The sequence below is a fragment of the Crocuta crocuta genome, unplaced genomic scaffold (assembly GCF_008692635.1).
Source record: "Crocuta crocuta isolate KB4526 unplaced genomic scaffold, BGI_CrCroc_1.0 scaffold230, whole genome shotgun sequence".
Lineage (NCBI taxonomy): Eukaryota > Metazoa > Chordata > Mammalia > Carnivora > Hyaenidae > Crocuta > Crocuta crocuta.
In genome coordinates, this window is record NW_027527393.1 from 549,052 (window position 1) to 574,758 (window position 25,707).

The following is a 25,707-nucleotide window of genomic DNA, read 5'->3' on the forward strand; positions in this document are numbered from 1 at the left end:
GTCTTTCCACATGGGGTTATATATCTGACACTGATTATAATTCAAAAAATGGATTTTGAGATGCTGGATGAATCAGCCAAGTTTTGTAATAACACACTGAGGATGTAGTTAAAGCCATTTAGGAGCCTGCAGACCAATGTTCTAGGCCAAGCTTTGAAACAGAGTGATTTTGAGCAAAATTATGCATTTCTCTAGCGGTTAGATTTATTTTCTCTATGTGCCAATTGAAGTAGATAGTCCCTGAGTTTTCCATCAGCAATAACATTCATTATTCTCTTTGCTTTTTTCCAGTAAAATAACTCAAGGAAACACAAATTTAATTTCCAAAAATTTCTATGAGGAGTTTTTACAGGGATATACCAGTATGAATCAACATATAGGTGCTTTTCATGGGAATTATTTTGAAAAAGACTTGTCCCGTTTGAATGACGATTTATTACCTTTTATGAAAACTAAACATAAATAAAAACCTTAGGTAGCCATCAATTTTATTTTTAAAATTTTTATTGTTTATTTATTTATTTATTTAGAGAGAGAACATGAGCAGGGAAAGGGGCAGAGAGAGAGAGAGAGAGAGAGAGAATCCCAGGGAGGCTCCACGCTGTCAGTGTGGAGCCTGACATGGGGCTCGAGCTCACAAATAGTGAGATCATGACCTGAGCTGAAATCAAGAGTCAGATGTTTAACCGACTGAGTCACTCAGGTGCCCTATAGTTTTCAAGTTTCTACAGACTTTCATCTATTAAGGGAAGTGAAGTGTGAGGGAAAGTGTATAGCTCATACCATTTGGAGAAAATAGAGAACTAAAACAATTACTAAATGCTTATGTATTTATGACCCATATGACATGATTCGTGAGTTCTCTCTTAAGGCAAAACCTTTTAATCCAACGATTTATCTTTTTCTTTTAAAATCTAAAGCACAAACTTGAAGGACTAGAAACACTTTATTTGATGGAACCATACAAACAGATGAGAGTATAGTTAATATTTTTGAAGTGCTATCATCATTGTAACTTTAAGCAGATAAGCTTTAATTATTATTAACACTGTTTACATCCTAATTGGTTTGTTTAAACTCCAATTACAACAAATTGGCATATTTTACTTTTTATTATATAGTTTTTATAATGACAATGAAAGACACAATGATGTAATATAGAAGAGCACTCAGAGGAAAAATTAGTATCACACCCAAAGTATTATTTCCGAAATTTATTTTGACACCATATTCATATTAAGACATATTGTCAGTGTCCACAGTACATCTGTGAGGTATCAGGTTGTTTATCTTAAAATCCCTATTTCATACATAGGGAAACAAACACAGTACATTTAGTAAAGTTTCCAAGGGCACACATTGTGTCAGGATAGCTCTGGGAACAGAATTTATTTCTGGTATTTTTCTTACATAGTCCAGTGCCTAACATAGTGCCCTAAAAAGAGTAAGTGCTTAATAAATAGCCATTGAATGAAAGAATGGATAAATCATTCTATGAGATCTAAACAACTGTCATATTTGCTCTCTATTCCCTTCATTGAATTCAAGAAGCTGTAGGAACAGTTGAGCGATCAACTTTATCCACTGTCCTATCCACAAGTTTCCATTGCTACATGCAGTTTTGCAAGATGATACCATCTGGTCAGTCCCGAAGTTATATACTCTAGGTACCCCCCAAATAGTGTCATTAATCTTGGTTCATTGTAATGTTGGCTTTTGTGGTGTGAGTTAGATCTACCAGAATGTGCCTGAGACCAACTCTTCTCACCAATGTCACTGAAAATCCATTATTAATACTGGATGTGTTACTGATGGCCTAGCCTTATAATATTTTAGTAAAATATAGTTCTAAATTAGACTTCAAGAACTTGATAGTTATAGTCCTTTAAGGTAAATCACTTGGCTAGTATCAGCTCTGGCTACCTCAGCAGAGGGCAATTATAATGCCAGAAAACATAATTTATTTCCTGAGTTCATTTGTCATAAGTTGAGTTGCAACTGTAAACATGATCAAGGTCACAGTGGCATGACTTTTAAAGTTAATAGAAAAATATGGTAAAGAACATAAGTGTTCATAACACCGAGAGACAAAAAGATGACAAAAACCATAACAGTCGTTCCCGGTGATCATCAAGTAAGTTAAAAATTGTCATTTGTTTTATTGGTACTGATAACCACTTACCTAAAAAACAAGTAAGACATCTCATGAACCACTTATGGTTAAAATATAGTTCTGTAATTTTGGTGACATTCATTTATATACATACATATGTATATATTTTTTTTGAGAAATAAACCTATTTAATTGTACAGAATGATCCTATTTAAGTGAAATGAAGTGCCTTTGCATCTGTCACCCAAATTTAGTGACTGAACTAAAATTTCACCCAGGTGACATTTTCATTAGGACATAGTCTGGAGAAATCTGAAAATACTGCTTCTCATTTGCTTTTATTTCAAACAAATAACTCACTAGACCTGCCTAATTGGATGGTATATTTCCACTGGAGTTAATGTCCTAATTATAATTTAAGAAAAATCTTAGAGATAAGATTTATCAAACATTTCAACTCCATTGTATCATGTCCAAAGTTCAGAGATATTTTGAATTCTATGTAAAAAAGCATCACAAGGAACTTACAACACTCTTTGGTGCAACTATAACCCGTTCTTAGAGCATTGCCACAATGAAAATAGAAAGAGACATAAGTAAAACTAAACTATTAAACACCAACTTAGTAGGCAAATGAGTTTAGAGATCCACATCATAAAGAGTAGCTTTTGTATAAACTCCTGCACTCCTTAAACTGAAAGCACAGTCTGTGTTTTCATGTAAGAATATATCCAACTGAAATCAGGAATTCCATTTTGTAATTGTGTCAGTTATGTTTAAAAGATTGTTATTAAGTAAACTTTAAGTTCATTTGTGACCAACCCTACAGTGAGTAGAAATAGAAAATACAAGCATTCACACTTAGCAACAAACAAAAATAACAGATTCTTGAACGCCAGGTCATTCAACATATTTGCTTATCATTCAGTCCTTTCGCCCACCCTTTTTCTCTAGACCAGGCAGAGAGTAAAACATTTTCAAAGAAATTCCCCAAATTTGTGATTTCAATTGCCTATGCCACTACAGACAAACAGGAGATCCTATCATCAAAGTCTTAAAGCACTTGTAAGGGTCATGGGTATGTATCTATTGTCCTTGTTGCTTTTGTCCTGGAGAACTTTGATGGCCAGAGCTTTCTCCGGGACGATGCGCAGGAGTGACAGGAAACTGAAATCCATAGCCGTTGTATCCATCCAAGTAGACACATTGGAAGAAACTGATGGGGGCTACAGAATAGAGCATGATAATTTATTAAAACAAACAGACTATGAGCAGTGCCAAAGGCAAAACACAGCCAGATAATTCAATGTATGTGGACATGGGCTCTTCAGCTAGATAGCCTTGAAAATACCTATCAAGTTAATAAACATCACTGTGGCTTAAATTCCTCACGTGCAAGATCAAGACAATAGCAAAACCTCATAAAAATGTTGTGGAAATTAAATCAGTAAATATATGTGAAGCACTTAAAATCTTTCCTGACACATAATAAGCACTTAATAAATGATAATAAAATTATCTGGCATTGAAAGTCAAAGTATTTACATTATAGGACTCTATTGGTGTTCATTGCACTGAGATAAACTGTTATATAGTTATAGATTTTAAAACATGAGCTTATCAATATGCAAAATAACTGACTTTTCTTATTTCTTTTAATGTTTTAATAAACCACAGACAGCCTTGTGGTTCTTAGTGTCTTGAGGCTTTCCACTTATTCTTACTCTCCTGAGATGGCAGAGTTACATTTTAATTTTTTTAAACATTTATGTTTCTTTTTGAGACAGAAAGACAGAGCATGAGCAGGGGAGGGGTAGAGAGAGAGAAGGAGACATACAAGGTCCATGGTCTGAACTGTCAGCACAGAGCCCTAAGTGGGGCTGGAACTCACCAACCACGAGATCATGACCTGAGCCCTTATGCTTAACGGACTGAGCCACCTGGGCACCCAGGAAATAGTTATTTTTTTATAGTGATGCTTACAAGTAGCCTCTCTGTCATCAGGGCAGAAAGCAACACAGAAATGTGTTAAAGCCACGCGAGGCAGTATGATATGTATGGGCATGAGCTCCTAATGCTCCCAGGTAGCAGCTTTGTTAAGAGATGGTGACTTTAGCTTCTCTGAACAATCATGGGCACTTACTAACCCTTCAGTGTTTTCCATTTTATCTATTTGCCTTCTGTTAATGAACCACAGACTTTTTGCCGATGGCCAGGAAAGAGAATGACTATTGAAGTGGCCGCTATGTGGAATATGGTGAAGCTGGCCAAATCCATATGAGCCTAAGGGCTTATGAAGTAGAATAAAGCAAAACATGGTATTAAGCAGCTGAAGGAAGCAATAAAGAATTATTCTGATTTCATCTTCCTGGGTGTTGGCTGACTTGAATCACTGGTTTTCAGTGATGAAAGTAGTTTGGAGAAATCTTGACTTAGTTCTTTCTTTTCCCCTTCCTCTTATTGAAAAATATTTTCTTTTGTGTTGTAACTTTAAAAAGAGGCAGTAACACAATTTGCCCCCATCCTCAAGGTTGGAAGTGCTTGGAGCTTTGATGAGCTACTGATAGGGATGACAATAAAGCTAGACTGCACTGGGGCCCCTGGGTGGCTCAGTCTGTAGAGTGACCAACTTTGGCTCTGGTAATGATCTCACTGTTTGTTGAGTTGGGCTCTCTGCTGTCAGTGCGGAGCCTGCTTCAGATCCTCTGCCCTTCTCTCTCTCTGCACCTCGCCTGCTGCCTCTCAAAAATAAACATTAAAAAAAAAATAACTGGACTGCATTAAGAGGAATGGCAGTGCCAGTGCTAAAAGTAGAAGAGTCCAGCAGGGACAGGCTACCTTCCAGCTGAACTGTACCAGACATGGGCACATTTCTGAACATCTACTTAATCAATGTTGATAGGCTATTAATGAAAATATCATTACATCTATAAATGTTAAAGTTTATATAAAAGACTCAGGAAAATGCCCCTACCAAACTTAAAATATTTGATATTGAATCAATATTGAATTGGCTCACTTATTCATTTATTTTTAATTAAACTTTTTTTATTTTGAGATTATTATAGAGTTGCATGCAGTTGTCAGAATTAATAGATAGTCCAATATATCCTTCACCCAGTTTCCTCACCACGGTGACATTTTTGCAAAACTCTAGTACAATATTCCAAACAGGAAATTGACCTTGATGAAATCCATCCTTTTGAATTATGTTTTAATATTTATTTATAAAATAAAAGACTTCAACTGTTTATATGACATAGTCACAAATTTTTACCAGTAGGTTCACAATTGGGTAACTCCTGTTTAGACCAGAAACATGTCCAGATTAACTTTATAGGTTTTTGCACTAATAGTGAAAAGTATTGCTTTTCTCAAAACCTGATTATATGAAGGGCTATAATGACTCTTTCTCTTATTTGCTGCAATAGCCTCAGCATCTAAAGCAGAGTTTGAATGTAGTAGGCACTTAATATTTGTTCAGTGAATCAAGTATTAATACAGAGTAGGAGTCATGTGCTGTTGTAGTGGGCACTTTAATAATTTCCTGCAGAAATACATTAAAGAAGCAGTTAGAATCTAGAGAATATTATTGATTTCATTTCCTTGGATAAATGTCTATTCTCTAAAAGCATTAAGTGCAACAAACTTCAGTCATACCTATTTTAAATATTGCTTCCTTTAGTCTGTTCAGCAATGACTTTAATGCAAATGTGAATCCAAAATGTATTGCTTTACCATTTGAAGAAAAATATCCAATTCGGAAATACCAAAATGATGAGAATCTTGGACATTGGATTTTATAACTGCACATGAATGTTGATTGCATTCTACAATCAACAATCCAAAGACTGACTATTAAGAGCCTGCCATATGTCTAGAAAAACCAAAAAGAACTTTCAATTTTAGAAGAGAGTCTCTAAGCAATTGAATTGCCGAGTCTTATTTCTACATTTTTTTCTCTTTGATATAAGAAAGTTCAGCATATCACTTCAGCTGTCTGATTATAAAGCAGACAGTAACACATATTGAAGCACAAGTTCAGTGAGAGTGCACAGGATCAGAGCTGTGTAGAATGGTTTGTGATAAATGCCACTTCAGTCATTACTTTGTAATTCTTCCAAATACGTGCTTCTTGCCTGACACAAAAAGTGACTGGCTTCTTTTTGAAATATAAATGACCTACTTTAATGTTATTCATCATGTCTGTGCTAAAAATCTTTTTCTTTTCATACTGGTCTTCTTAAGAGTCTAAAGTGTCAATTTATGCTTACTACCTTTAATAGAATGCCTTCATAGTTTTAATATAACTATAAACTTACTTTTTTGCTTCTTTGTAGAAGACATATCTTCAGCTTCTAGTGTATACAAAAATATGAAAGTAAATGATTTATACATTCACAGCTATTATACAAATATGTAGGGAACTGAAAATGTCTAAACAATTGCACAATATGAAAGAAACAGAGCTAATGCCTTCCTTATAATATATTCTAGGATCTTGTTCAGATTCTGCTCAATCTCTCACCCTAAAATTTATAGCTAAGAGCCAGTAGCAGAAGAGAAGCCAGTGGAAGAAAAGAATGTGGTGGTTCACGTAGGAAAACTGGTCCTGATGTGTTGGATGTTGGTGAGTGAGTGCTAGCTGATGTACACATTATTTTCTTAGAAGAGGTCTTTGATGTTCAAAATTATAATATGTAACAGTGAGCTGACTAATTGATGAATATTTCAGTCAAAATAATTCTAATGTTTTAAAAATTAAGGTTTATTTGTTTTTGAGAGAGAGAGAGAGAGAGAGAGATTGAGAGAGAAAGTATGAGCAGGGAAGAGACAGAGAGCAGAAGACACAGAATCTGAAGCAGGCTCCAGGCTCTGAACTGTCAGCACAGAGCCCAAAATGGGACTCAGGCTCACAAACCATGAGATCAATACCTGAGCCGAAGTCAGACCCTTAACTGACTGAACCACCCAGGTGCCCCAAAGTAATTCTAATTTTTTGAGGGATTTAAGTTTTTAGTGGTCATCCTTGCCATGAAAGAATATCACCAGACTGGTATCCTGTTTCCTTCCCTTTTCTCATCTGGCTCATGGACTTCTCTACTGTAATGATATGTGCCATGTATGTATCTAGTGATGGATAAATTGAAGATATCTATTTGAACCCCTTTCTCTGGGTTAAAAGTTCTTAACTGGTGTCTATTTTTGGGACTTTGTTGGGGGGGGGTTCTTGTAAAACCCTGAAATGTTACAAAGATGTATGTGAATGCATGTGTCTTTTATCAAAAGTCAAGTTTTAGATTTCATCAGATTCTAAATAAGTTCAAAGATCTTTCCTCTCAAAGTGTGATACACATTCCAAGAGTTTCACTGTTACTCGGAGACAGTTCTTAGGCTCCAACCCATATTTATTACATTTTAACAAGATTGTCAGATGATTTATGTATAAAATAATTTGAGAAGCAATGGTTTAGAAATCAATAACATGTTAAGAGTTATTATTCTTAATAATTTAAATTTTTTTAAAAAATATAAAAATTCAGTATTCAAAAACATATCTTAGGACAAATGTAAATCATTTCATAAGACTCCGGTGTCCATGTGTCTTGTGTCTTTCCTTAAAACACTATTTTCTATACTGTTAATTAATTCTGGGCACTGCTATAGTACTTATATTTTCATGGCAAGAACAAGTCTTAGGCAAACTCTATTCTCTATAGGCAACTAGAATAGAAAATATCTATTATATAGTATCCCAAACTAGGGACCCCAGAAACCCTTCAAGAAAAAAAAATCAAATCAGTTGAAACTCTTACAATACAGATAAAAAAATTTAGTCCTGAAAAGACTTGCTCAAGTTTATACATCTGGTTGTGGCATATTTTTCTGAGGTTTGAGCCTTTTCTTCCTTCCTTCTTTTATCTTTCCTTCCTCCCTCCTTCTTTCCATTCCTTCCTTCCTTCCTTCCTTCCTTCCTTCCTTCCTTCCTTCCTTCCTTCCTTCCCTCCTCTATGCCACTGATGTTAATATAGGCAAATTATTTCAAAATTTCTTAATAAAAATATGTCTACTTCATCTTTAAACACTTATGCGATCCTTCTTATCAAATAACACTCCCTCCCAATCCTTAGTGAAATAATAATTTTGAAATATTGTTCCTGTAAGCAGATTTGACAATAAGTGCATCTAATATTTACTTTTAAATAAACCAGTGTCTAACTAGTGCCTTCAATATGTGAAGATATGAATATTGTTCCAAATAATGTAAAAAAGCCATTTGTTTAAAAAATAAGTCTGCCATCTAAATATTACTTAGGAAAATCTGAACACTAAATCAAGAATAGTTAAATAAAACAGACAAAACATTATAGCCTTAAGAGAAAACTCATAAATACACTGATGATAACAGGTTCACCTTCAGCTTTCTTTGAAGCTGGTACATCTTCCAAATCTTCTCCTGGAGAGAAAAGAAAGGACACATCAATCATGGTCTATTTTCCAGATTTTCCAAAGAAGAAATTTTGTACTTAAGATTTTTGAGGGGCGCCTGGGGGGATCAGTCAGTTAAGCATCCGACTTTGGCTCAGGTCATGATCTCACAGTTCATGGATTTGAGCCCCGGGTCGGGCTCTGTGCTGACAGCTCAGAGCCTGGAGCCTGTTTCGGATTCTGTGTCTCCCTCTCTCTCTGACCCTCCCCTGTTCATGCTGTCTCTCTCTCAGAAATAAATAAAACATTGAAAAATTTTTTAAAAAGATTTTGAATCATAGGATCTCTTACTCTGTGAACTCAACACCTAGTGTCTCTATGAACAAGAATTTCCTGACAAACAAGACAACTTCTCTGACTTGGGGAGAGGGTGGGGGGCAATGGATACCATGCCAGGCTGTGGGTAGCAGGCTGACAAAAGTTGGCTATGGTAAGAAGGGCCTTCAGTCACTCTCCCAAAAGTGGCCCTCTTCTCTGACTCCTAAAACCCCTTCCCCAAATCACCAATTTGGAATTTAGAAAATTGGAGATAAATAGATTCACATACATAAGCTGGATCCTGAGAAAAATATCCACCGACATATTTTATTAGTGGACTGATTATATTTTAGTCTTTTGACAACTGTAGAGGCAATGAAAAGGCATTAGAAATTGAACCAAAGCTCAAATACACAAAAAATGACTCTTAGGTTCATTATGTGAATGACTTGGTGTTTTGTGTATAGGCACATGTGGAATAATGTTGAAGATTTTTAAGTCAGAGATAATTGTAACACAATATAATTAAATGATCTTTAAATGCTCGCATTAGTTTTTCTGCATTTTTAATGATCTGAAAGAGGATTGGTTTTCTATTATTTATTCAGATTTTGCATACCAGCTGCTCACTAGTAAATAGAAAAGGGGTAAAATAGGTCAGTATGCAAATTTTCTCCAATAAGAAAGAAATGCGACCTTTAGAAAGAGGTGTTATTATGTAAAAGAACAAAATGGGAAAACAGAAATAAAATTATGAACATTTTTTGCAGTAAATATTTTTAAACTATTTATTTAAAATTTTATTTTTAATGAACAACCTTTGGGAAAAAGTCACATCAGGACTCGGAGGTGAAGACTGAAACCCTAAAACAGCTGGGCTTTTTTGTTTGTTTTTGTTTTTGCTTTTGTTTTTTTCTTGTCAGGCTGCAGCAGAGTTTGAACCAGACAGGAACCTCTCCAACTCTGGCCACAGTTTACTCTCTACATCTGGGTGTCAGGTCAATTGGTTACAAACTGGCTTCACTTTATTCAAGGACCTAGTTCAGGGCATTCGTGGCTTCCTCATTTTGAGCATCCCTTGCTCCTGCTGTTGGTAGTGTTACTTAACTGTGGACTGGAGCACCCAGTAACTGCTTGGTTTGAAGCAGTGAATTACTCAAATTTCAACCTGATTAGTTTAGAAATACTTAAATACAAACTTAACTCAATTAAATGCTGGATTAAATGACCATGGTCTTAAACTGTTCTGTTAGCAGCCATGAATAAAGAAAAGGTATAAATGGTACATGATATTTTGAAATAACTTAATAACTATAATTTTTAAATTTTTAGCGTTTTTATTTTATTTTTGAGAGAGACAGAGACAGCGTGAGCAGATGAGGGTCAGAGAGAGAGGAATACACAAAATCTGAAGACAGGCTACAAGCTCTGAGCTAGCTGTCAGCACAGAGCCTGACGCAGGGCTCAAACCCACAAAACGTGAGATCATGACCTGAGCCGAAGCTGGGCGCTCAACCGACTGAGCCACCCAGGCGCCCCAAATAACTATATTTTTAAAAGGATGTCAGAGTTCTTAAAAGAATCAAATGAAGTTTGTGTAGCAAGGAATATAGATTTTATTTTGAAGTTTGTTTAGCAAAAAATATTTTCATTGTGTAAGCAAGAGATATAGATTTTATTTTTGAAGAATATAGCACGCGTAAGCCTAAGATATTTCTGCTCTGGAGAAATAAATATGGGTAGAATAAAAACCTGAGCTGCTTCTCTTTTCCAAATTCTCTAATCTGACCCGGCATAAACTAGCTACAAGTGATAAAAGCTGGTAAGAAGTGAGTCACATGTCAATTGCTCAGGCTAACTGGGAGAACAGAGGCACAAGAAGGTAAATCGCTAGCCTAGGGCAGTTGCTATAGAGATGCAGTCTCTGTGTAAGCAACTTAACAGCAACAGAAATTTACTGAACTAGGAATAATGAATGTACCGTGATTGTTACTGCTCAGAATACAAAAAAGAAATAACATACTTACAGTCCATTTACTTTTACAGCTTGTGCATTGATTAGGTGAGTGGTGGTTTGGAAAAAACAAATACTTGACTCTAAAATGGTATAATCATTACCATAAAAGATGTATCAATATGTGCCAATGGAATTGCAAGAAAGCATTTTGTGAAGGATGTCTAATTTATTTTTTATTTTAATTTTTTTCCTTGGAAGGTTTATCAGGGGAAATATACTCAAGATGAGATATGGAAGAAATCAAGAAATACTGATATATAAAGCCACACCCAATTTTGGAATCAAATAGGAGAGATGTTTCAATTTCTTGCTAAATTTGCACAAGAATAAGGAACGTGATGTTTTTCTTTTGTCAGTTTTTAGGGTCACATCAGTGCAGATACTCCACTCCAGTCTGAAGAACAAACAATTCAAGATGCCAAATGTGAATAATTTGATACTTATTGTCTTAGAGTTCTATGAGCTGGACAGTGCAATCTCCAAGCCAAAGGGAGATGACAAAGGATCCTAAGTCTAAGGACAATGACTGGAAAATGGAATTGGAGGATGACCTAGAGGCCTTGGGAATCTGAGATAAGCTGAGTGTACCTGCATCTGACTTGTGAAAAGGAAGGGAGGGAAGAATTACCCATAACTCATCACTGGAACATTGTAGCTATAAGAGCGTTGATTTTTAAAAAGCGATAGGTATAACTTGTATAATTTTAGAACATGATGAATTTTATTTTCTCCATATGTCCCTTAATGAATGGTATATTTTCATTGAAAAAATGAAGTGTAATTTAAAATGGGTCCTGTGGGGGGCTCCTGGGTGACTCAGGAGGTTGAGCGTCCAACTTCAGCTCAAGTCATGATCTCACAGCTCATGAGTTTGAGCCCTGCACTGTCAGCACAGAGCCTGGAGCCTGCTTCGGATTCTGTTTGCCCCTCCCCACCTCGTGCTGTCTCTATCTCTCTCTCAAAAATAAACATTAAAAATCTTTTCAAATAAAAAATAAATAAAATAAATAAAGTAAAATAGGTCCTGTAATATAGAAGGGATTATAACTGAGGGAGAGGGCAAGTTTAAAGTTAAGGCAATCATATGAAGAAAGACTAGATACAGCAAAGAACAGAAGATATTCAAGGAGCAGATGGAATGTTGAGGAGGGCAGGAGAAGAGCATCTGCAAAGGTTAGAAAAGGTTATCATGTGGAAAGACAGATGTCAGGCTCAATGTGCCAGCCAGTGAAGGTCATTCAAGAAGGAAATCATGTTTTAAAGTAGTTTGTAAAAACAACAAAGCTAGAATATGAAAGAAGGGGTTCAGAGAAAGAAATTGGGAATGCATTTTAATGGTCAACATAAAAACAATTATTTCCGCCACTGGAAGACACTGAAATAACTGAGTATAAATAAGGCTTCACAGGGAAAGTTAAGTAGAATTGAGTACATGTGAATCCAAGAGATTAGTATAATAAGGGATACTGTAGTTCACTTTCTGAGTTTGGAATAAGATAGCATGCCATTCCCAGAAACAAAGAAATCCTAGGAGCTACTCATTAGCTGAGGGGTCACAGAAAATTTAGTTTTCTAGGAGTTCAGTTGTGGTTGGTCATGATATTGCAAGTGTCTAATAGAAAGAAAGATAGAGAAGGCGAGATGTCTGGAAAAGTTTACAAGTGACATGCATCAAGTTAATAGTCAAAACTGAACGAGTTGAGAGCTAGCTCACCTTTACTGATAGCAATGAGAGCTAATATTTCTTTTTTTTTTTTAAATGTTTTATTTATTTCTAGGAGAGAGAGAGAGAGAGACAGCGTGAGCAGGGGAGGGTCAGAGAGAGAGGGAGTCACAGACTGAAACAGGCTCCAGGCTCTGAGCTGGCAGTCAGCACAGAGCCCGACGCGGGGCTCGAACCCACGAACCGCGAGATCATGACCTAAGCGAAAGTCAGACGCTCAACCGACTAAGCCACCCAGGCGCCCCGAGAGCTAATATTTCTTAACGCCATCTGCTGTGTCTTATTATTTCGTATGTGTTAGCACATTCAATTCTGACAAACCCCTCTGTGGAGTAGGTGCTCTTATTTTAAATCTCCTCTACAGATGGGGCAGAGAGGGGTTAAGTGCTGTCCAGGGTCACAGAATGAATTAAGTGTCAGGACTGGACCATGGACCCCAGTCTACCTGGATCAGAGTCACTTGAATGAGGATTTATATTTACTTCACAAATAGTATAACTGTTATTCCTGTGATGTGCCAGCCCCTGTTCTAAGCACTTTATAAATGATAACATATTTCACCTCTTTGGAAGAGGGTAGTATTCTTATTCCCATTTTGTAGGTAGGATAATTGAAGGGTAGACACCTCAAGTTCCCCGGACTAGTTAGTGGAGAGAACTGGGATTCAGACTCAGGAATTCTGACGTTAGAGACTGTGTTATTAATCGCTGTGCCATTCCACCTTTTGAGGATGGCCTCCTAAACTCAGTTCTCTCTGATTCCAGAACTTCTACATTATATTGCTGGCTGCATAAACTTGTGCAAAGCAGACATGAAAGAATGTCCTTTTTCTAACAACCCATTCTCTTTTGGTGGGATGAATAGGAGAGTTACTTAGCTGTATTTGAAAATGATAATAATAATTAAGAGGAAAATACATCTGTTCTGTTTGTCTAAACATTGTAATTATTTTAGGCAATCTTATTCTGATCAATTAAGAATGAAAATATTATCCTAACTTTCAAACTGTAGATTCCATCTTTTGTTTATATAGAAACTTAGGTTCCAAAGGAGTCGCAAGTATTAATGAATCTGTCCTCTTATCTAAATCAGACATCTCCACTATAACAGTCACGACCACGTGGGAGGTGTTGTCTGTGTGGCTACAATTTCAATCTTTTAAACATGCTGACATCAAAGTCTGGCTTTTGTATAACTCTTTTATACTTATGAAATTACAGCTTCAGACACAGAGGTTCTTAGATAACTATTAGTTTATGAAAACAATAACATTATCATGATAGAGAGGTCTGAATTTTTAAGTAGTATTTTTAAGTAGTGCTTGGTTTTTATCCTGAAGTAAAGGAACTTCTTCCTTGTCTCGATTCCACAGTCTGCTTCTTCTCACATAAGTGTCTGTTCCACACTTAAATTTATGTGTGTGTTTGTATATATATATATATTTATAAAAATCTATATATTTATATATATGTTTATGTGTTATTTTGTAATCAAGTGTAATGCCCTGAAAAAACTTAGAAATTATCTTTGCCCTTTGCTTCAGTTTTTGCTGAGCTCCAAGACTGATCTCTAGATCAGTCAAAAAGAGAATCAGAGCAGGATGGGATTTCAGGAAAGTTCAGGAGATAAGTCTTTGTCTGCATGGAATCAAGGGTAGCTTTGGTGCTATGAGGCTGAAAACAGATACAACTTAAACGGCCAATATGTTGGGATTAAGGAGACTGTGTGTGTGTGTGTATATAAAACATTAATATATATGGATATATCAATATTTATATAGCATCAATATAGACACTAATTAATATTTGGCTTAGAGAAACTATAAGAACATAAGGAAATGTGGAGTCTAGCCCTAGTACCAACAATAGGTATGGTGTATAATTACATATATTTATAAATACATGGACTTGATATATGAGTTAGCAAATTTTATAGTAAAAATCACAGATTTATCATTCTCAACAAGCAATCTTATCTTGGTTTCATTTCTTATTCTCTATAAGAGGATTTTTGGTTACAGAAGTCCTTAACAGTCTTAAAAAATTAAGGACCTCAAAAAACTTTTGTTTCTGTGGATCATGTCTATCGATAATTAATGTAATAGAAATTAAAACAGACATTGATTTTAAACACAAGGATCCTCAAGCAAACAGCTCCTTAGTTGGAAGAGAAATGACTTTCTCACATGTCATTTAGCCTTTGAGGAATTACTCTGTATACTCATGAAAAATGAGAGCAATAAAGGTAAATAGTGGTTGGATATTACTATGTAAAGTGTTTTAGGTCACCTGAAAGGATTTTGGAGACCCTAGGGATCCACAGACTATCACATTGAGAAATGTTGCTCTACATGAAGAATTCTAACTCTACAAAATAACGAACATTTACAAAAGGAGAGAATTAAACATAAGTCTGTTAAAAGGAAAGGTAATTATTAAAAAATAAGTTCATTAGCCACATACTATATATGGCTATATACAGATCAAAGTGCTTGAGAAAACAAGAAAGTAAATGTCATTTTTTGAGAAAAAAAAAACATTTTATTTCTCAGACACAGGAACAAGTAAAATAATGCAAGATATATGCAGGACATAGATAAACCAAAATTGAATTCTTCAAATTAAGAATTATTACAGAGGAAATACCTGGTGTGTATTTCCACCTACCTTATATATTTTATGGAAAAATTATTACATACAACAGCAATTATTTTCCAATTAAGTAATGTTAAGTTTGCACTAAAAGAAAAATTTTAAACTGAGTTGAAATACATAATGAATGTAAAATTTTTAGATTTAAGCTTATATATCAATTTCTTGCTTGCTTGCTGGCTTTCTTGCCTTCTCTTTTTCTCTCTCTTTCTTCTTTTTTTTCTATATTGATAGTCCCTTCTAAATTTGGGTAACCATAATAAATTTAACACCACTGTCACACATATGAATATTAATTAATTAGAAACATATTTACAGTGGTTTCTAAAGGTTGTTGCTCTCAGTTTCTTCTTCATATAAAGGGCACAGTTAATCATGTGTATTTTGTCATGTATCTTATGTTTATAATATAAAAAGTCTGAAACTGAATCAGTATGCAAAAATTCACCAAAAGTCCAGGACAGGTTTCATGGGCGAACTCTACCAAACATTATAAGAAGAGTTAACACCTAATCTTCTTGAATTGTTAAAAAAAAAATAGAAAGCTTCCAAATTTGTTTTATGAGGCCAGTATTACCCTGATACCAAAAGCAGATAAAGACACCACACAAAAAAAAAACTATAGGCCAATATCTCTGATGAACATAGATGCAAAACTCTTCAACAAAATACTGGCAAATGAATCAAACAATACATTTAAAAAATTATTCACCATGACCAAGTGATATTATTTCTAGGATATAAGGGTGGTTCAGTATCTGCAAATGAATCAGCATAATACATCATATCAATGAGAAAGGATAAAAACCATATGATCATTTCAAAAGAAGCAGCATTATGTACAATAGCCAAATTATAGAAGCAGCCTAAGTGTCCATCAATAGATGAATGGATAAAGAGGTGGGATATATATATATATATATACACACACACACACACACACACACACACACTGGATTATATATATGTATATATGTATGTATATATATATATATACAACGGAATGTTATTCAGCCATAAAAAGGAATGAAATTTTGCCATTTGCAACAACATGCATGAATCTAGAGAGTATAATAATAAATGAAATAAGTCAGTCAAAGAAAGGCAAACACCATAAGATTTCACTCACATATGGAGTTTAAGAAACAAATGAGCAAAGGGAAAAGAAAGGTGAGAGAAACAAACTAAGAGAAAGACTCTTAACTACAGAGAACAGATGATTACCAGAGAGGAGTTGGGGGAGACGGAAAAGGATGAAGTAAGTGATGGGGATAAGAATATACTTATCTTGATGAGCACTGAGTAATGTATAGTATTATTGAATTATTATATTGTACACTTGAAACCAATATTACACAATATGTTAACTCTACTGGAATTAAAATTAAAAATTAAAAAAAGACCAAAATAACAAACATTTTCTGAAACAACTTAAAGTAGAAAGACCAGTGTATGCAACAGAAAAAAGCTTTTTAAAAAACTTAATCTATAATTGAAAATAACATAAGAAAAATAAACAATTGAATAAAAATAAAATAAAAATGTCAAAATTTAAACATACTTTTTATTTTTATTATTAATTAAAAATATGTTTATTTATTTTTGAGTGAGAGACAGAACATGAGAGGGGGAGAGGCAAAAAGAACTGTCTCTGAGCTCTGAGGTATCAGCACAGAGCCTGACATTCAGGTGCTCCACAACATATTTTTAAAATGATTAGTTTAGTTTTACAAAGAGAATATCACCTTAAAGTTTTCTTGTAATTAATTCATTTAAGAAATAATTACTCTTTGGGGCATCTGGGTGGCTCAGTTGGTTAGGCATCAGACATCAGCTCAGGTCATGGTCTCATGATTTGTGGGTTCAAGCCCCGTGTCGGGCTCTGTACTGACAGCTAGTTCAGAGCCTGCAGCCTCCTTTAGATTCTGTGTCTCCCTCTCTCTCTGACCCTCCCATGTTCTCTCTCTCTCTCTCTCAGAAATAAATAAAACATTTGAAAAAAGCCACACAAAATAGAAATAATTACTCTTTTAGCAACAATAACAATAACTGCAATGAGCTCTTTTTCTATGCAGGTGCTCTACTAGGTACTTTACATTTTCACTTAAGTCTCACAAAACACTAAGAAATAGGTAGAATAGCCTTCTTTTACATTATAACACTCAGCAGATTTAAAATGTGTCAAGCAACACATTTTTAAAGTATTAAAAGAAGGTACAAAGCCAAATTTCTTGAGCTTCGAGACCTTCACTCTTTCAAATAAACTTTCTATCTCCACATTTGGAAGAAGAGTAAAATGCTACCTAGAAGTAATTTGTAGTCAAGTAGAGAGAATGAACAAGTATCCAAACAAATATAAGATACTATAAGTTGCAAGGTAGTATATGACAATCATCAAAACAAGTGTGAGATGTTTTCAGTGTGGCACAATCACTGCTTCCTATGGATATCAAAGAGTTTTTGGAAAGCTATCCCATAGGAGATGGACCCTGAAGAATCATAATGAACTGGATATGGACCATGAAGGATCATATAGCCAGAAATCGGAAGAAAAATCCAGGAGAAAAGAAGTCAGTATTAAAAGATGGAAGAAAATTAGAAACATGGACAGTTGAATTGGTTTGGTATTTCTTATAGGTATAGACAGTGATTATAGGTAAAAGTCATAAAATGTAGTTTAAGACTGGATCATAGAGGCTTTAGATTCTTAGGCTAAGATATGTAAATATATTCTAAAGTTTCCATAAAAAATATTGAACACTTATTATATAAATGGCCTAATCAATTTGAAATTTTGGAGAACTTAATTTATTAGTTCATTAGACGAGAAATGGAAGAATGAAAGTAATCAGAAAGGGACCTGCTGAAAAGTCACTGCAATGGTTCAGGGGAGAAAGAGTACAAGCTAACATGACTTGACAACTGAATTCGAGCCAGACAAAACAGTGATTAAGCAAAGTAGAATTTGAAGTTTAATGTCTATGTGACTGAGAATAGAAATCATGTGGCAATTCCCTTTGGGATTTCCTGGGGTCGAGGGATAAGGGAAAGAAGGGGAATAAGATAGGAAGGTCAGTCGTGAGCCTGTGCAGACAAAGGGTGATGCTGAGATTTGAAAACGTGGGGCCAGAGCTGATAGGCTTCAGAACAACTTGGGGTCTCATCCACGAAGAGGTAGATAGCAAGGTGGGATGGGCCCACTGAGAAAGTGTGAAGAGGAGGAAAGAGAGCTGAGGATAGAAGAACTAATCCTCTGGGGGTGGGGGTGGGGCAGCAGCAGCAGCCTAATACTGAGAAAATATCAGACTGAAAAAAAAAAGAGTCTGGTTTTATGAAAGCCAAGAGAGGAAAACATTTCAAGAAGGACGAGAGCCCAACAACATTGAGTGCATAAGAGAGGTTAAGAATGGGAGAGTGGTAAGAGAAAGTAATTAAGCCCTGCAATTAGAACATCTGGGTTGAGCTTTAAGTGAATTATCTGAGGACAGTGTCAGAAGGTAATACTCAGCTTGCATGAAATAAAAGCCTGAGGAATTCGGTGAAGAATTGGTAGGAGACTTATATAAGAAGTATGATTTTGGGGCGCCTGGGTGGCTTAGTCGGTTAAGCATCCAACTTTCGCTTAGGTCATGATCTCGCGGTTCGTGGGTTCGGGCCCCGCGTCAGGCTCTGTGCTGACTGCCAGCTCAGAGCCTGGAGCCTGTTTCAGTCTGTGACTCCCTCTCTCTCTGACCCTCCCCTGCTCACGCTGTCTCTCTCTCTCTCTCCTAGAAATAAATAAATAAAAAAAAAAATTAAAAAAAAAGTATGATTTTAAGTGAAAGCAGAGCAAAAGCACAACTTGAGGAAGCAGAAAGATCAAGGACATTTTTATATGCCAGAAGAATCTGAGGATATTTGCAGGTGAATGGAGGAGGGTTTCTTAGAGGGAGAACTGAAGATGCAGGATGGGGGGAGACAGCATCAAGGGGAGGCAAGAAGGGATGGACTCAAGGAGAAACACGGAATGATAAATTCTTGGTGAGAAGTAATGCTTCCTCATCAGAGCATGGGAATGTAGGGATGGGTAAATTAATGTGAAAAGTTAAAAGAGGCTGTAATTTGGAGAGACAAAAAATTTTAAGGAATCCACATTGATGGCATAGATCATGAATTTCATTTTTCCTGTTTCTAAAGATAAAATTTCCTGTGTAGTGGCCAGCACATTCTGTGTACTCTTAGCAAACATGATAAATAAATAAAAATGACCTAAATAATGCATGCATGTGTACCAGCAGTTACTACATGTTTATTTCTACCAGCAATCTATTCTGATTTTCCAATGTTTGAAGAAATACTAGTAGGTAAATAGTTGGGATCCTAAAACATCGACACAAAAGTAACTTTGCATGGATTTTTGTTTTCATTTTCACTCCTCTTATTTTATCTAATTCACTGCATCACTTTGTCTCTGTAGAAATACCAAAAGCTTAAAATTATTTTCTCAACTGATTTGCTAAATTAAGTGTAAATTATTTGACGGAATATTACATTCCAAGAGTTAGGATTTTTTCAAGAACTTGTAAGAATCCATGGTGGCTCAAAGCAGCAGTTGATAGCCAGTTTATTTTAATTTTTAGGTGTGAAAGTCTCTTCTATACATGTTATTATTTTAAAGGATCATGAGTTTTAAAGAAAACTAACTACTACACTGAGCAATATCCACAGAATTCTCAAGATTGATCTCCGGGGGAAATAATGTCTGAAGAGACAGTTCACATTTGGAATTTTCACACAGGGAAGCCAAGGGTGTTCAATAAATGTATGCAATCCTTTCTTAGTGTCTTTTCTGTCACTCTGAGGATAAGACACAACTGTCTTGAGGGCCATGTCACAACAACTTAACATCCCCAATAAATGAATGAGGCCACATTGCTGGTACCCAAAGACTAAGAATCAACAGTGACAAACATTTCACCAAACGTGCCTTATACACAGATATGCTCTGAGGTCTAGCGAAAGGAGTTATCAGAGAGAGTAAGCACGACAGCTGTCCCTATTTAGAAGGCTTCAACCAAGTTACTGCTCCATTCTTTTTTTTCCAGAAACAAAATTTCCATGAGTGTAATCACCCTTGCTCTAAAAAGTGGGATTGTTTTTTTTTTAAATGTTTTTTATTTATTTCTAAGAGAGAGAGAGAGAGCGTGAGCAGGGGAGGATCAGAGAGAGAGGGAGTCACAGACTCTGAAACAGCCTCCAGGCTCCGAGCTGGCAGTCAGCACAGAGCCCGACGCGGGGCTCGAACCCACGAACCGTGAGATCATGACCTGAGCGAAAGTCGGACGCTCAACCGACTAAGCCACCCGGGCGCCCCAAAAGTGGGATTGTTTTAAAACCACCCCAAAATGGGTGAGATGTTTTTTCCCATTATAATTTTATCTCCTTGTGTTATCCATTCTGACACAAAAGCTAAATAAGCAAAACCTGCTCCTAACTAGGAAAAGTAACACATTTTCATGCCATAATCATTACCATCACCATCATTGTCATCCTCATCCCCATGGATGCCAATTAGTAATCACTTAGTAGACACCAATTATTATTTATGCACCTACTATTTTATCTTATTTATCTCTCACCAAAATTTCTATGAGGTAATATTATTATTATCTGCATTTTACTTTATTATAAGTTTTTTTTAATGTTTATTTATTTTTGAGAGAGACAGAGCATGATCAGAGGAGGGGCAGAGAGAGGGAGAGACACAGAATCTGAAGCAGGCTCCAGGGTCTGAGCTGCTGGCACAGAGCCCAATGCAGGGCTTGAACTCACAAACCGTGCTATCATGACCTGAGCTGAAGTTGGGCACTTAACCAACTGAGCCACCCACACATCCCTATTATTATCCACATTTAAAAAATAAGACTATGAAGCACAGAGATGTTATGTAGTGTTCCCAAGTTTACACAGCTTTTAAAACAGTTTCCCTGTTCTCAGACACTACCCAATGATAACATCTGTATTTCTATCATGAATTTGATGCTAATTCATTTTTAACAACTACATTGATATTAATGTTCATTAGCATTCCATTCCAGAAAGTCATCTCTAATAATATTCCACCCCAACAAGCATCGCAAAACAAAACAAAACAAAACAAGTGAGTAATTGTATAAAATGATAATATTTAGGAAAAAATATGTCCTAATATAAACATTAATCTAAACACTATAAGAAGGTATACGTTTCTTTTTCAAAGGTTTGTGCATATTTTTATTAACTGAGAATGGGTTTTTTAAAGAAGATAAAATTTACAATTCTATTATTAAGGATTGTCTAAAGTTTTAATAACAAGTTTTATACAATTGCCTGGAACTAGAACATCAGAGTTTCACTTTTTAGTTAAGTAAGGCATGAAACTTGTTAAAACAAGATTTGGAGATAACATTTAAAAAACAACTCTTGAACTCTAATTCTGAGAACATGATAGACAATATTAACTACAAAATCATACTTTTTGTTGCAGTGCTGGGCTCAGAGGAGGCAAAGGAAAGCTCCAGAATCTTCCCTTCTGTTGTGAGAGAAGGAAAAGAAAACCTGCTGATCCATGAAAGGTGAGGTCATCCTGTGGACAAGCACTTAAAGTAAAACAAGAACTCAAAAACTAAGTGTGCAAGGAGCAAAGCAGAGGCACACAGGCTGTGAGCCTTTGTTAAGCCAGGAACGGTGGGAGAAAAATATAACTGCCCCAGGTGATTCGGAGAAGATAGCAACAACACAGTATTTAAATCTCTTCCAAATCCCCTTATAAAAATAGAGAGTGAAACCCATGGACAATATTGATAACAAAATGAAATAAGCCTTAAAAATGTGGACTGGAACAAACAGTCAAAAACCTACCAGGTGTTAGTATCTACAGAGAAAGAAGGATAGAAAGGCAATAGGGAGTCTGAGAGACATCCCAAACAGAGAATCCCCAAATAGCCAATAGGTAGTTTCTGAAAAGTGAGTACTAACAACTGGAGATCATCAGCTGAACCTGGGAAGGGTTTTTGCCAAGTCTCAGAGCAAGTGAGCATAAAGCGTTCACCATGAATTGTGAGTGCTGGTACCATCTGGTACCCGGTGACCATGGGAAGCCTATGAGCCAAGGCTCACTTCCAGGACAGAACCCCCCAAATAGTAAAAAACTACTAGGAGTGGAATAAAAGTTGAGAATAATAGGGACAACAGAGAGAGAAAAAGATAATTTTAGATAAAAGTGAGGGAAAGAAAAAAATCGTATGAGCCCATAATCAAAGTTCCAATCACAGAATGATAAAAGCTATCATGAAGGAGAGTCTGAAGAAATAACATCAAAATTACGTCACAAGGTACTTCAGATACTGACATTTTAAAACTTGAACTTTAATATATATATATAAATCTTTAAAGAAATAAAATATGAATTCAAAAATAAGGACAAGTAATAAATTATGAAAATGACCAGATTACTTGAAAAACAGTGATTATAATAAAAATATAAATTATGTAGGGAAGGGGGCAAGATGGCGGAGAAGTAACGAGCTCCATACTTGCACTCGCGCCCATACATCACACAGAAAAGATCTGAAGCCATTGGAAACCTTNATTATGTAAAATCTCATTGGATTGGTTAAATAACATATTATATAAAACTGAAGAAATAATTAGTGAATGTATGTTAAAACTGATCAGATTACACACTAAATTCAGCATGGAGAAATGAGGAGATGAAAAATTGGAAATAGATGTTAAAAGAAGAAAAATGTGCATACCTAATACATTAATAATCAGCAGAAGGAAAAAATAGCAATATTTGAGGAAATAATAGCTATGAATTCTCCAAAGTGGTACAGGAAAGAAAAATGAGTCTATGTGTCCTGGAAAAATTTCACAATAAAAGGAAGCTCTCACTCCTTAAACTATAGTGATTCTGCAGAGGATCAAAGGCAAAGAGAAAATATTTAAAGAAGACAGAGAGAAAAGATAGATCGTAGGGAAGGAATGACAATTCAACAGGTAACGGAATTCCCCTATCTTAGTAGAGGAAGAGAAAACAATTCAGTGACATAATATACTCAAAGTCATAAGAGTGCCTAACTGGTGACCTAGATCTTGTGCTTAGCAAAAAGGCTTTCAACAATGAGGATGATTTAAAGACACTGTCAGATAAATAAAACCTGAGAACTCTTTCTGTCAATAGATCTTTGCTCAAGACGCTTCTAGAAAGGGAGCAGCTGAAGAAGTAGGATGTTGGAGAAAAAGTCAGAGGTGTGAGAGAAATGGTAGCAATGTAACTGAGGCACCTGTAGGTGAAAATAGACACATATTGACTGAAAAATAATAATACTAATATAATTTGACATTCAGATTCTTTTAAAGGTTAGAATTAAAATATTGGGCAAAATTAGCATGTAAATCAGGTTTGATGTGATGAAATTTAAATGTAGCATCCTTGTCTTGTTTGGCAGAGGGTGTTTTATAGTAATTTTATTCTTTAAATGTGCATAGTAAAATTTCAAGGGTGACTGCTGAAGAGAAATAGAGTGCTGTCTTTCCAGATAAGTAGACACTAGAAAATGGAAAATAAAAATATATTTAAAAGGGAAAGAGCACTCAATTTGTAAAGGAGAAGAGAAAATCTAAAGAAGTGTTTAGAGAACACGAGAAATACAAAACAAGCATGATGGTAAGAACTACACCTAAAATATTAATAATCACAACTAATGTGATAGCTGAAATTCATCAGATTAAGAGTGAAGACTATTGTACTAGATAAAGAAAAAAGTAATTTTAACTTTATGTTATTTACTAAAAAGATATCTAAAACAAAATGTCATTAAAAGGCATAAAATAAAGGTTTGTAAAAAAAATCTGATAAAATACTAACCAAAAGGAACCTGGAGTAATTGTAATAATATCAGATACAGTTTACTTTAAAAAAGGTCATTATAGGGGTGCCTGGGTGGCTTAGTCGGTTAGGCGTCCGACTTCGGCCCAGGTCATGATCTCATGTTCGTGGGTTCAAGTTCCACATCGGGCTCTGTGCTGACAGCCAGCTCAGAGCCTGGAGCCTGTTTCAGATTCTGTGTCTCCCTCTGTCTCTGACCCTCCCCTGCTCACTCTCTCTCTCTCAGAAATAAATAAAAACATTAAAAATAAATAAATAAATAAAAAGGTCATTATATGGAATTTAGAAGTCACTATATGAAGATAAATGTTCAATTAACCAGAAAGATACAGTTAAGCTTGCATAAAACTTATAAAACAGCTCCTAACACAAAAATGGATAAAACTACAGGGATAAGCTGAACTTTTCCATCTTGGAGGAAAATTTCAATATAGTTTATTCAATTATTGACACTTGTAATATTAAAAAACTCAATGAAGATAAAGGGTAATTGAAAAACAATGAAGCTTGACTCACTTGATATAAGATCATGCTTCCAACCATTAGAAAATGAACATTATTCTGGATGATATATGGAATACTTACTAAAAGCACATATATTTGTTTACAAGATAGAGCTCAACATATTTTAAAGAGGAGACCATTTCTCTAACCACTGTACGATTAAATTAAGTGTTGGTTAAAAGAGGATGATCTTTGTAATCCCCACAGGTTTGGAAATTTAAAAATAAGTTTTAAAACTTCCATATAAAGTACTAGTTAAAGACTTTATTTTGATGTCATTAAGGTATACTTGCAACTGAACGATAATGAAAATATTGCATATAAAAGCTTCTGGGATGTTGCTGAAGTAGCATTTAAACTTACTGCTTTATATGCTTATATTAGTAAAAGAGAAAGGTAGAGACTAATAAAATAAGCATCCACATTAAGAAGTCTAAAAATAAACACAAGAAAATTTTAAATAAATTAGGAGTAAAGCAAATACCTATTGATAGTAGACTAGATTAAAATGTGTATATTTACAAAGTACTATACTATACAGCAGTAAAAATGAATGAACTCTAACCACACAAAAACACTTATGAATCTAACAACATACCATTAAGAGAAAATCTCAGAATACATCTATAGTTTGCTATATATGAGAGACCAACAAGTGATAAAATTAGAAAAAAGTCAACTCAATTGGTCTGAGATGACGTAAGTAAATTGATTTAGACATGAATTAACCATTAGGAGACTTTTAGGTTGAATTCAATCATTTTATTCATTAATTTCATTACTTATAAAATGCAACTATATATAACATCATCATAAAGCAAAGCATATTCTTCTTGTGTTTAAGAATTTATGAAAATCAGTTATTTTTGCCTCTAGATTTTAATTTTATAACTCATAGACTTATTAATAGTTTGTCTTAAAAACTAAAATATTCTTTCAAATGGGAATTACATACCTATTAGTACATTCTGGGTGTTTGAAATTCTTGAAAATTTTCAATTTAGGGACATAGAATCAATAGAAAATGGACTACACTTTTAT

The 25,707-nt window shown here is 35.1% G+C and overlaps 1 protein-coding gene across 1 annotated transcript in view; it reads right to left on the bottom strand.

Annotated features, from left to right (window-relative positions):
• Positions 1 to 927: 927 nt before the first annotated feature.
• TRDN (triadin) overlaps positions 928 to 25,707 on the bottom strand; it is a 338,537-nt gene continuing 313,757 nt past the window's right edge. Inside the window, exons 38-40 of the mRNA XM_077752724.1 lie at positions 8,529 to 8,567; positions 6,436 to 6,471; positions 928 to 3,339 (exon numbers count right to left, since the gene is read on the bottom strand). Coding sequence (XP_077608850.1) covers positions 3,200 to 3,339; positions 6,436 to 6,471; positions 8,529 to 8,567 — 215 coding nt within the window. The 3' untranslated portion in view covers positions 928 to 3,199. The remainder of the gene's footprint in view (positions 3,340 to 6,435; positions 6,472 to 8,528; positions 8,568 to 25,707) is intronic.